At 32.4% G+C, this 13,516-nt stretch overlaps 2 protein-coding genes across 2 annotated transcripts; one reads left to right on the forward strand and one right to left on the reverse strand.

Annotated features, from left to right (window-relative positions):
- Positions 1 to 6,042: 6,042 nt before the first annotated feature.
- Positions 6,043 to 6,737, reverse strand: LOTGIDRAFT_118302 (hypothetical protein; the record flags this gene model as incomplete). Its single annotated transcript, XM_009056529.1, has 2 exons — positions 6,043 to 6,174; positions 6,513 to 6,737. Coding segments are annotated over 2 exons (357 nt in total), but the record flags the coding sequence as incomplete, so codon positions are not given.
- A 799-nt stretch (positions 6,738 to 7,536) lies between these two features.
- LOTGIDRAFT_232331 (hypothetical protein) lies at positions 7,537 to 10,173 on the forward strand (the record flags this gene model as incomplete). The annotated part of the gene is made up of 4 exons (XM_009056530.1): positions 7,537 to 7,594; positions 8,679 to 8,790; positions 9,058 to 9,173; positions 9,689 to 10,173. The coding sequence occupies 4 exons, from the start codon at positions 7,537 to 7,539 to the stop codon at positions 9,757 to 9,759; spliced, it is 357 nt and encodes a 118-aa protein (XP_009054778.1). The 3' UTR covers positions 9,760 to 10,173.
- Between the last annotated feature and the right edge of the window lie 3,343 nt (positions 10,174 to 13,516).

The raw sequence follows: 13,516 nt of genomic DNA on the forward strand, positions 1-13,516 counted from the left end.
GTAGTCCCAATCATCAAGTATTACAATTTAGGGTGACGCTCAATTGGAAAGTTTTGAACAAGTTCCATCTGTTCCAATTCTGGTATCAATGGAACTTAACAGAAGTGGATATGTCACTTATAAATGTCCAGTTGATTCCATGAATCCGAAAAACACCAATCGAGCGACCCCCCCTACCCCCCTCGAAGACTTCTATTTGTAGGGTAAAATATTAAGTACTCTTGCATATATTTCTATTATGAGTTAACATTTGTTAATAAAAACCCTGCTTTAAGACTGTTCAAATTTCTTGTAAAGAAATTGATGTCTCTATATAATCTGAATTTTTTTGTGTGCAGTGAAATAAATCCTTTGACAAATTCCCTACTGATATAGGTAGCTGTAACCTATCCTTGTTATTATCTGGAGTGATAAAGTTTCAAGATCCCAGACAATATAAAGGTCAATAAGAAATTTTGTTGATGTTAAGAAATATATATTGTATTTAATTTACCAAATATACTCATTCCAACCTATTTTACTTTCCCTTCCTTGAAAGATGGGTTCCTTCCTATTTACCAATTAAGTAGTGTTGACAGTTTGTCACTTTCAGTTCTGTTTATTATTGAAAAGGATTGTAAATTGTGGGAACCCATCTTTATGTCTCCTATTGTTCATTGATTCCTGATTATTATAGTGCATTATTTTCTGTGTTCATTTTACTCAAACCCTGAAAATGTCCTTGTTTTGTTCATTTTGTCTGTTTTGTGTCATTCATTTTGTCTAAAGTGTTAGTACAGTACCAAGAAATGGTTTCTCTTCCATTTTGACATGCAAGAATTTTTTAAAATGCTTTAAAGTTTATGGCTGGACAATCTGATAGCATTTCACAGGATTTGATTGGTTGTCATCTCTCCAGATGTTGAAAGATGTAACTTGATTGGCTGAATTGTAAATCATGAACTTTGGATCAAATAGCTGAGAGATCCCTAAGTTAACATGAGGAGAATTTCTGCTTGTGAAAACTCCCATCTTTTATAAACATTTTGATAAGCAAGATCTTATGTTTTATTACACTTATTAATCTGTGAAAATATTAGGTTACTTCTTGACCAATTTCAATGTTCATTGAGCACAAATATAATATAAATAATTTATAAAGAATTTAAACATTTAAAGAAATTTCAGTGTATGAAATAAAACTATCCAGAATGTATAATGTTTCAGATAGATTAGAAAGCATGTCTCAATATTCACTACCTCCAACTTTAGATAAGCTCATCAACCTTTGGTCACTATCTCAACTGTATAACAACTGGGTTAGATTTAACAATTGTGATGAATTATGATTATACTCTATGGCAGGGGTTCCAAACATTTTGAGCTCTGGGTACCCTTTATTAAAGGAGACTCTCTTAGAACCCTATTTTCTAGTATATAATCTAACTGAAGGGGTGAATACCTTAATTAAAGTCTTGACATAGATCTCTGAACCCTGAAGATATAAAACACCATTAGATCAGGCCCTGTGGAGTTGATTAGTACTCCATGTTGCATACTAGGGTTCTATTGATTACTTGCCCCTATACGATCAATTATTCAGACCTTAACATTTGTTCACATTTTTCCTTACATCCTAACCTTTTATTAATTTGCATAGTTCCAGCTCAATGCCTCTGAATGTTGAATATGTTTCATTTTGCATTGAGAAAATTTAAAAATTAGATGTAAATTGTAACACCTTATATACCCACAGTTTATAATAGGGTATATTTTTTCAAGTGCCTTATAATTTGATATCTTATATTCAAATTATGTCACTATGTCTACTGTTTGTGATGCTGTTTTCTCAGGCTTATTCTTTGGTTGTGTTTTTACTATCCTTTTTCATTCTTAATGTCATTGTTTAATGTTTTCACTTTCTTAATTAAGATGTTTGGCCTATATAGAAATATTATTTTGGGTCAAACTGGTAAGAATTGTACTAATATTTTTAAACATATCAGTGCTGTATACTGTTGTTTTTTGATCTGTAAAAAACCTTTGGTCCAGAGGAATGATCTCCAAAACTTAATTTGTAATGTCATTAAGCTTACAAAACATTGATTTGGGAATTTTGGGGATTTCATGTGCTGAGTTCTAAAAATATATGGAGGAAAACATTTCTACAAAGCCAGATAATAAAGATGTAAAATTATTGTAGCTCTTCATGGTAAAGGCAAAATATATATTTCATCATTTCAACATTTAAATGGCTTTCTTTCTGCTTTGGGTGAGAATATTTTCTGTTTTCTTTCAAACACAAACCTATGCTGCCATATTGCTTTCATGTTTTAGTTTCAAAGCTTTTTGTTTGTTTTTTGAATAGTTTGTAATTATTTTTGTTATTTTTTTTGAATATATTTGTCAATATTATATTATATAGATTATAATAGTAGTCGATCATCATTAACATCTATCTTTATCATGTTCAAATTATATATTAATATCTTGATATTACCTTACTTATCTTCAAATTCTTAATAACTTGGTTAGAATTAGGCCAAGTTACAGATATCTATACTCTTCTTAATTCTTGCCAATTCCAGCTAACTGTACATTTTACAATCATGTAGTTATAGGTGTGTCAAAATTCTCTTAAATGTGAAAGTTTTTTAAGATAATCAGAGATATAAATTTGAATCACTGTGATTTCATTATATACACAATATTTTATGATTAAGATTTGCTGTTTGAAATATGTTGAAATCAAGATATTAAAGCTATAATTTGACTTAATAAAGATATTATTAATTTACACCATAATCATGATATTATAGCTGAGCAAATATATAGGTGAAAATCCATGGATGGTTCAAAACATGGAAACAGCTACTCCAACTTTACCAGTTAGATTTACAGTGTGTTTATTATCTATATATAAATATATAAGGTGGACTGCTTGTGTTTATGTTTAGAATGGTTATTGGATGTTCACAAATATCTATGCTGACTATAACTATAAATTAGATATATAACATTGTAATTTATGTATATAAACAACATTTTGTAGATTATGTATATTAGATTAGAAAAAACATCCTCTAAATTATATTATTCATATGATGTATCCCATATAATGGAAATATAAGTATAATAGCTATTCATCCAAACTAGGTTGAAGAACACAGTTTCATCGTTCACCTTCAGTAGGTCTTTTATAGGTTCATTTTTGAAAAATTGCACATTTTTTATTGACTTACATCAAAGTGAGTGAGATGACGGGTGTCATGGTTCGAAATCAAGTCAAACTCACTTCAAGCTGCAAAGGTGTAAGTCTATTGGGATCCATGTGTTCCACCTAGGTCTGTTAGTGCTTCCTATGTGTTTGATTATTATTATTGCATTTATATTGATGATTGTAGTCAAGCTGAGATAGCTGTAGGACAAAACATAAACATGTACAATCCATTTTAATTTCTAGGTAGAATAAACAGTAATTGTAACTATTCAAGAAAAATGTCTACTTTGTTGATTACTACTCACACAACAATAAGTGGACTGTTCGTGTTTGAATTCCATTTTGGCACAATTATCTTAGCTTATTTATATTTCTAAATAGAAGTGGTAATGTATTTTACAGACTTCAGAAAAAAAACATCTTTCATTTCATAATGCTGGTTATTTAACACCTAATTTGGTTTATTAGTTGACCAATTTGCAAAATCATTCCACAGTGCTTATTTTACCTGTAATCTGTTATTGGAAAGTTTTATTCAACTAAACATAGTTAATCATAGATTTAAAGTTGAAGGGAATGAATAGTCAAAATTCTTTTGGGTCTACATTAATCTGACATCATAACAATGTTTGGTATTAAATTCTGGTATATTTCCTTTAAGCTCCTGAAAGATGCTCAAAAATTCTAGAACAATTTGCCCAATTCTTGATAAAAAGGTTTTTTCTCACCACAGTATTCTCTTTAGTGCAAAATATTCATGGCATTTATTGTATCTAGAAACTAAATTAACATTGGATCTGTAATTTAATCAAGTTATAATTTATATTACATCATTTCTTACACAAATGTCATACAGATGACAGATTTGGTTAATTGATCCTCTAATTAATTTAAGCAAAATAATTCATTATAACTGTTAAATTAAGGTGTAAGAGTATATTATTCACCTGGTATAATAACTACACCAGAAACCTTGTATAGTTATTCATAGTTTGATGTATATATCATACAAAACATAGAAAATATCACACTCATTCTAAGAAGTGGAATACCTCTTAGTTTGAACTGCGGATTGTTATGTCCTGTGATAGTTATTGGTCGAAACATTTGTATTTGGTAGTTACTAGTATTTATTTGTACTCAGTTGTTTATTTTTCTGACCATGAACACACTGACCCTGTGTTAAATATCTTAACATGCTTATTGGAAGCAAATACACAAACAGGTATGAGGAATGTGTTGTCTTGAACAAAGAGTTGAATTAGTTTCGAAACATTTCTCTTTTACAATTTTTTGCTTACTTTCAGTGCTTAATATATCCTATCTCTTCTATCCTTGATCAATCATTTCCCGTTGGTAGCGCTAAATACATCTGCCCCTCATTTGTGCTCAAAGCTTTCATGTCAAACATTGAGATAAAAGGAAGATATTTCAATTTTCCAATATTTGCTGTTCAGTTAGTTATGTATAAGGTTAAGAAATTTAGCAACTTTGTAATTGTGCTGTGAAAGATTTTTATAGTTGTTCAGTTAAAAATTGTGTGCAAAATTGTTATCCCATTTGTTGGAGGCCCCACATTTGCAGAAGAGATTAAAATGCTCTCTGGCACTAGCACATCTCGGAAAAAATACCCTTATTTATGCCCTGATTGGTCATTGACTACAATAGTATTGACCAATCAACAGTTACATTATAATATCAGTTATGATGTTCCAGGCATCAAACTCTATGGTTGTTATATCTATGAAAATTGTTTTAAAATATAAGTGAAGATGCTGTGAGAAGGATTGTTTTTTAATTATTTAAGTTGATCTGATGTGAATTATTATATTAAAGATAGATTTTGTATATATTAGATTCTCTTCAACTTTTGGCTTTATATAATATTATAATTGTATATTGTATATAAATGCTTAATAATACTGTATAGTATAAACAAACTGTATGATTTACTCCCAATGTAAGTCAGAACAAACTATATTATTGCATGTATAAATCCTAATAAATATACTTCAGAAATAGCTTTTCTACTTTAACGGTACTCTATGAGCATTGTTTGGTTGTTCGACAAGATTTTAGCAATCCCTCACAATACCAGCTCTTAATGAGCCAGAGTCAATGTCATGGGCCAACATTTTAATTGGGCCTGGGATCAGGGAATCCACCAATCCATCCTGTCAATGGGACCCGAAATATTTACGTATTTTCTCAAAATCTTAACGATAGCTGCTCCAATACTCGCCTCGCATCCTTTGAAATTATACACAGAAAAAACTGGAGGTGTTAAATCAGTAAAATGCACTATTACAGCCAAACATATCTTTGGTTTTTTTACCAAGCCTTATAGTTATGTAACGTAAGGTAATCATCGAAAATAACTACTGACTAGCACGTTAACAATTACTACTATTATGACCTAATTAATATTCTATTAGGAGAGTCTATTGCCTCTTTATAACACCTGTCTCGGGTGGTGCAATAAAAACGCAAACAAACAAGTACTGCCCAACGTTCACATTGCACAAATGATACCATCACCAGAACTTAACCCAATATTATAATAATATAATAATATGCAAGGCATCCGCCTACTACACTCTCATAAGATAAAGAGCATCACATAGTGACGGGTACTGCACTCGCATAACAATATAAAAACCACAAAGTGACACGGACTACACACAACATAACACATAGAGCTTCACACAATGTAAAATACTACACTAACATAACACATAGGGCTTCACACAATGTAAAATACTACACAACATAACACATAGAGCTTCACACAATGTAAAATACTACACTAACATAACACATAGGGCTTCACACAATGACAAATATTACACTTCACATAACACATAGAGCTTCACACAATGACAAATATTACACTCACAAAACATATAGAGCTTCACACAATGACAAATACTACACTCACATATCACATAGAGCTTCACACAATGACAAATACTACACTCACATCACATAGAGCTTCACACAATGACAAATACTACACTAACATAACATAGAGCTTCACAAAATGACAAATACTACACTCACACAACACATAGAGCTTCACACAATGACAAATACTACACTCACATAACACATAGAGCTTCACACAATGTAAAATACTACACCCACATCACATAGAGCTTCACACAGTGACAAATACTACACTCACATAACACATAGAGCTTCACACAATGTAAAATACTACACCCACATCACATAGAGCTTCACACAGTGACAAATACTACACTCACATATCACATAGAGCTTCACACAATGACAAATACTACACTCACATCACATAGAGCTTCACACAATGACAAATACTACACTCACACAACACATAGAGCTTCACACAATGACAAATACTACACTCACATAACACATAGAGCTTCACACAATGACAAATACTACACTCACATAACACATAGAGCTTCACACAATGACAAATACTACACTCACATAACACATAGAGCTTCACACAGTCTAAGCTACTGCACTTGCATAACATATAGAGCATCACACAATGTCAAGTACTACAAACACATAACACATAGAGCACCAGGCTACAAAGTGACAAGGACTGCACTAACATAACACATAAAGCTTCACACAGTGACAATTACATACATAACACATAAAGCATCACAACTTTACCAATATTGCACATACAGTATCACACAGTAACTCTCATTACACATAAAATATTACAAATACTAAATACACACTCACATTACACTATTATAACAGGTTAATTCACACAAGTGACAGGTAGAGCACTAAAATAATATGCAAGGCATCACACAGTTTAAGCTACTGCACTCTCATAACATAAAGAGCATCACACAATGACAAGTACTACAAACACATAGAGCACCAAACCTGAATAGTAAAGACAGAGTACTATACTCGCATAACATATAGAGCATCACATTTCATATACAGCTTTCCACAGTGACAAGTACTGCTCTCACATAACACATAGAATATCTTCACACAGTGACAAACACTTTATTCGCCGATCATAAAGAGAGCATCACAAAGTGTAACATGAAATATGGAACCACAATCACAAACTCACAAGACATTACACAGTGATGGACACTACACTCTCACGAAACAAAAACATCCCAATGCCAGTACTGCACGAAATAGATCATAAATACAGAACAATATTTACTAATAGAGACTCACACGATGGCAGACGCTACCTTAACAAAGAAGGTGGGACTAAAAAATACTCTATGTATTATTATATACATTGCCATAACAATTCATCTCTAGGTTGTATTTATTTCACCGTACTATTTTTTCAACCACCCAATATGGAAATAAGCGCGCTATATATAGTAAATACTTTGTGTATTGGCCTGGCCTATACAGGTAAATCTAAAGCTGTGAAGATTTAAATGGTGTTTTTTCAACGTTTCGACTGTTTAATACAGGAAAATTTTGTACATTTGATTATCTACGAGTATAGTACATCATGAGGATTCTGTATTTATTTGTATTTAGTAAGTATAACCATTTCATTCTTGTTTGAAGCTTACAGAGCTGCTTTGTGTACACTTTGACTTGAATGTGATCTAAATCGATATATCGAAAATGACCTACATACTAGGGAATCTAAAGGCCTATTTGATTATTAGCCTTAAAGTACATGTATAGAATAGATCAATGTCCATTAAATCGTAAGCTGAAGGGATATTTTATTTTGACTTTGAAAATATGGGTCGATGTCAAAAGTGACACTGATAAAAAATTATTCACCCTATATGAATGTTGAAGTAAACATAATGTCATTGTGTATGGTTTTATTTGCTTGACATGCGTAGGTCTAATCTATTTTATTATCAAATCTGCACAACTGCAAAATAATATAATAGTCTGAACGCGTCAACAATTTTCTTGACTATTATAGTATTATTTAGTTGGCGAGTGTAAACGTACAGGTTAGGGCGGTTAAGAGGAACAAGTTTGTATTTAAAAGGGCTAAGCCAGTGTTCACCAATGTATTCTTGAAATGGATATTAAGTTTACTTCTAACATAGACCTAGAGCATAAAGATTGTGATGAATGTAGAGTCATTTAGATTAGAAGGTGAAAGGTTGACCTTGATTAAATACAAAAGATAAATAGAAAGTCATGACTCTACATGTCAGTAGGTCCTTTATGGGCGTAAATATAAAGGGGGTGGGTTGGCAACAGGCATGACGGATGTAATGCTATTATATCTGCATAGGCTATAGTGCGCGTTTGTGGGGGGGGGGGGGGAGGATAAAAAGAACATCATGGTTGAACATATCGTATCTTTGCTCTGCACCACGCCTTCATTCAAAAATATTGCTCCCCTATAAAGCATAAATGCAATGTCTACAAAACAGACGTGATCTATAGTCAAGCATGACAAGTTTGTTGATATTTTTTTGAAGTTAGAGTTAAAATTTAAATGTTTTTCTATTTGTAGTTTGTATGATTGTATATATTAATTGTGAAAAGTGTACATATACACAATATTGTAAAATTAAATTTCAATCACAAGCTTCAAATTTGGGACATGAAAAAGAAGAATTTTGCAAGTAAGTGTTGAATGAAGATATATTTGTCCATTTCAAAATACTTTTCCAACTTAATAGTGTAATCAATCTACAAAGTGTAAAATATCATCGTTGATAGGATGCTCACGTGGACCATACTTTCGTTCACATGAAATGGGAGGTCAAAGTGTTAGGCCTATACTTCAAAATTTGCAAGCTATGAAATTATGAAAGCTCAATTCGTAATGAGTGTCTTTACAAATTTGCTTATTTTATAATTCGCTTTGTAAATAGTCCATCAATTTCCAGGTTGATCATACATCTCGATCGTTGTATTGAAGTAGAACGTCCAAAATGTGCACAAGGTCTCACGGATGAAGTAGACAGATTTCTGCAGGGATTATATGATAACGATCCAGAATGTAGTAAGTTATGGTTCCATTAAACTCGTCAGATTCCCCCTTGGTACTTATTTCATTATCAGTAAACTCTATATGTACTTCGAGAAATACAGATATTATACTAATTTGATAATAAAAGCAGTAGAGTGACCACAAATTGATTTATATTTCGGTTTCTGTAGAAGTTGTCGCTCCTCTTCAGGTCTTCAGTCATCATCTGATGTGGATGCAATAGAGTTTTTATTCCGACTTAGCTCAGGTGCCACTTGCTGTTGATACATAGGCTATGTATGATGCTTTGAGTCTAAAAACCGCACCTTTTTTATATTAGTACTCGAGCTGGTTTCGACCGACATTTGAGTCAGCTTGGTAGCCAATAGGATAGCTATATATTACAAATTCTGAAGTGATATTTGTCTGTTGATTCTTAAAGATAAAAGGTGCTCTTACACCATTGCGATCGCCAATTTAAGGTCAGGTGCCCCAAGACAATGGCTATGATGTAGACACTACTGAAGATTAAATCTTTTCTTTTCCAGGTGGAGTTCCTAGTTTAGAATTTTCAGTTGTTATACTTATTTCATCATTAGTATTAATATTCAACATTTAGCCCAGATTGGTGTAAGCCTGTTCTTTTCCTGTTGATTTATATAATGGTGGTAATCTAAAACTAAAACCCACAGAACAGCCTTAACCAGTTTAAATTACACCATACAAAACTCTGCCTTGTTAATTGTAAATATAGAGACATGTATTTATAAAACCCGTAGGCTTAAATTTGCCTTATGGGCTGATAAAATATTGTACCTAACATTCAGAATTTAAAACCTGTTTCGAGGTAGTTGCTTCATTCCCGCTCATTATATATAATTATTATCTGAATGCGGAGCGCTGCTCATTTTGGTCTGGAAGTAACGACTTCTAAGGTTGTATGCGAATTAGATCTCGGACTATTTTTGAAAAGCTGAAGTTGAGCTCTCTCAGCTGGTGAAGTATTTAGCCCACTCTTTTCCTCTAAATTACGAGCCTGTTATGATTAGATATTGGTATCGACTATCTTACAAGAACAATGTTAATTTTCAAGGACGGTGTTAATCTTATAGTTGTGTGCTGAAGAGCGACGTTATTGAGTCGTACGTGTACATGACTGTTCAACACTGTCTCGTTTAAACCAGGATAAGCTCATTATTAAAGTTTGAATATTTTAATTAACAAGCTTTCTATTTTTATATTTAAGTGAATCAAATATTTTGGTTGTTATCGATAGGCCTAATTTGAAATATATGGGTGATAAGGACTAGGCCTAAAGTGAACATAGCCAATCAAAGGCCTCGATAGATAGTCACCTTCATCATTATTTCTGTCGAGGGTTCTGATTGGCTGTATACAAGGACTAGGCCTATATACCTTCAAAATATACTAATATATAAAAAAATATACTTATAGCCTAATTACCGAGTGACATGCGCTTAGAATCTAATACATCTTCACTTTGTCAAGATTTTACGAACTTCATCTTATGTCTTGACTTTATAGCAACCTTTCTTGTATAGGATATAAACGGAAGATTGCAAAGGCAACGATTTGATTGGATTGAACGCTAGTGAATACAGCCAATTAGAGGCCTAGATAGAAAGTCTGTAAACGCTAAGCCATAATATTATGTGTTCATCATTCTCTTTATTGAGGGTTCTGATTTGATGTATTAGTCTACATTCCAATTCAATCAAATCGTTGCATTTCGTGATACAAGAAAGGTGACTAACTTCAAGAAAGTCAATGTATACTCTAATACGTTCGTAATTGCTTGACGCTTTAACATTGTGTCAGTGCCTTCCGTTGGATAGTAACTTTTTACCTTCCAACCACCCTAAGAGAGATGGAGATGACTGTAATAGGCTAGTGATATTAATATAGTTACACTTCGCTTGTCACCTACACCTGTCACCTGACTTACCATAAAGCAGATTTTTGTTTTATATTAAGTTACAATGTAGTGTACAATAAAATAAACATGTATATAAATGACACCCACAGTATTATTTTTTCTCCTTGAAAGGTTGCTTATCAGTTTAAAACTTATTTTTCAAAATATCAGTCTATACAATACGTTAGCTATCTATAAAGCAGCAACATAGCTAACCCACAATGTCATTTTGTCATATTTATTTCTCCTTGAAAGGTTGTTTATCAGTTAAATATTTATTTGAAGTTTTTCTTCAAAACTCTCAGTCTTCCTGCTTATCTACCTAATATAAACTTACCTCAGAGTTTGAACTTTACTTATAAACTTCTAGTGATGCCATCTCAATCTATAGCAGGTTTTTTTTTATCTTGTATTAAATTCTCTTTCATATAATATTCAGACACTGACTCAACTAGATGAGCGGGGCCTGTTGACTTTAGTGAGTTGGGATCCCCCAAGGGAATTTTTATAAATAAGGAGTATTGCCCTTTGTAGGATCACAGTTTAAGTTATGTACCATTTTATATTGTGTGTTATTCTTTTAGATATTATATTTAGGATGGCCAGTTGCAATGGTGGTTCAATGTATATCACATGAAGTAAGTCCACCTCACTGGTATATGAACTGACGGAGTCTTGAAGACATGAGTTGCGCCCCTTATTTCATCATTATTCAAAGTGGGAGTGTTAACAGTTTTCTGTGGAAGTATGCTGATTTTGTGAGGTTTCCGAGTTTTTTTTTTTTTCATTCAGTACATCAATGAGGCCGCCCAAGATTAATTTGTCTTCAATTGGACTATTATAGGGTCTGCCTCAGCTCATGGATGGCAAGCTGTGTTCCTTCCATACATAACTAACATTTCATCATTACTAATTGTGGTCATCCATGACGCATATCAAGCAACCATTGTATCTTACTATGAATGCAGACCCTTAACTTCAAAGACCCCTAACACATGTTAAGACATCTGTATGGATTTCAATTTAAATTTCCAACTAGGGCAGTCCATTTGATAGTGTCAGTAGCAAAGACGACTAGTTTTCTATATATATACTCACCATTCCCACAAAAACTGGACTGCCCATGATTATCTTGTGAATGGGGCCCGAAGAGCAAAATTATCTAGATAAGAACAACATCAAGAAGTTTTAAGCAAGTAACCAAATTTATTTCAGATTAAAGTTACATTGTTTTTGAGGAGAAAAACTGCAATGAGATCAACAATAAGCAACTTGTAAAATAAACAGCAATACATGGAAGGCAACATAATAAGATGTCTTAGTAAATCTTGCAAAGACGACAACATTATCATTCACAACCTAGTAAATTAAAACAATGAAAGTTATGGCACATTTATAGCTTTGGTATTTTACGTGATGGCAGTACAATACAAGGTTGTGAGTTGCTAACAGTGACATTTTATGACATTTACTATTCAAAAGCCCAATTACACAAATAAATCAGTATCTTTTAGATAAAAATCTCATATTTAAAAATCTCAAAGGCAACAAAAAATAAAATAGGCAGTGTTTTTGATAGTTTGATTGCAATTCACGATAATATGGTGCTTGGTGCAAATTTTCTGAGACAGATTGTCACCCAAATCTTTTGAGAATACATTTGACACTAATGTTCAACCAGTTAGACAGGTATCGAAACTGTTTTTGTTCATTATCAACACCCTCATTAAATACAAATGGAAAGGTAACTCCATTATTCTTAGTTCAGTCACTTCATCTTGTCTGTCCAGTCATTAGAGTCTGTGGATTTGGTATAGTGATGATGGTAATTGCTTAGCAACTAGTAATTTATAAAATGAGTATAAACAAAATGAAAATGATATGAGTAGATATAACATATACTAGAGATTCTAAGTTCTATCAGTCACGCTGTCAGTCAATATAGTAATTACAACTACATAGCTAAATCATGTACAATATGAAAATGCATAGCTGGCATTAGGTGTTACAAACTGAAATAGTTACAGAAAGCCTTTGAATGAGACATCACCATTTCAATGCATTAAGAATGGTCAAGACCAATAGTGCCTTTGATGAACACGTCTCAAAAACCGGCTTCTCTGCTTTAACAGTGAGAAAATAAAAGGCAAGGAGTAATATCTATTATTTGATATTATAGAAGACAATATTTGCATATGAATAAGGTAGAATGCTGTTAAAAACAATGAATAAAGACAATCAAGGCAATATTTGTAAATATATAGCACTATCAAAGCTTTGACTATTAGCACTACAATATGAAATAGACAGAAAATAATGAATAATAATAATAATAATAATAGTAAGTAAATGTCATTAGACTTGTCAAGATAGTGTTGAATAGTAGAAAGATATTAAGTCAAATATTGTGTAAGTTAAGATGACTGTTGTCTTCATGTCT

The sequence above is a fragment of the Lottia gigantea genome (assembly GCF_000327385.1).
Source record: "Lottia gigantea unplaced genomic scaffold LOTGIsca_28, whole genome shotgun sequence".
Lineage (NCBI taxonomy): Eukaryota > Metazoa > Mollusca > Gastropoda > Lottiidae > Lottia > Lottia gigantea.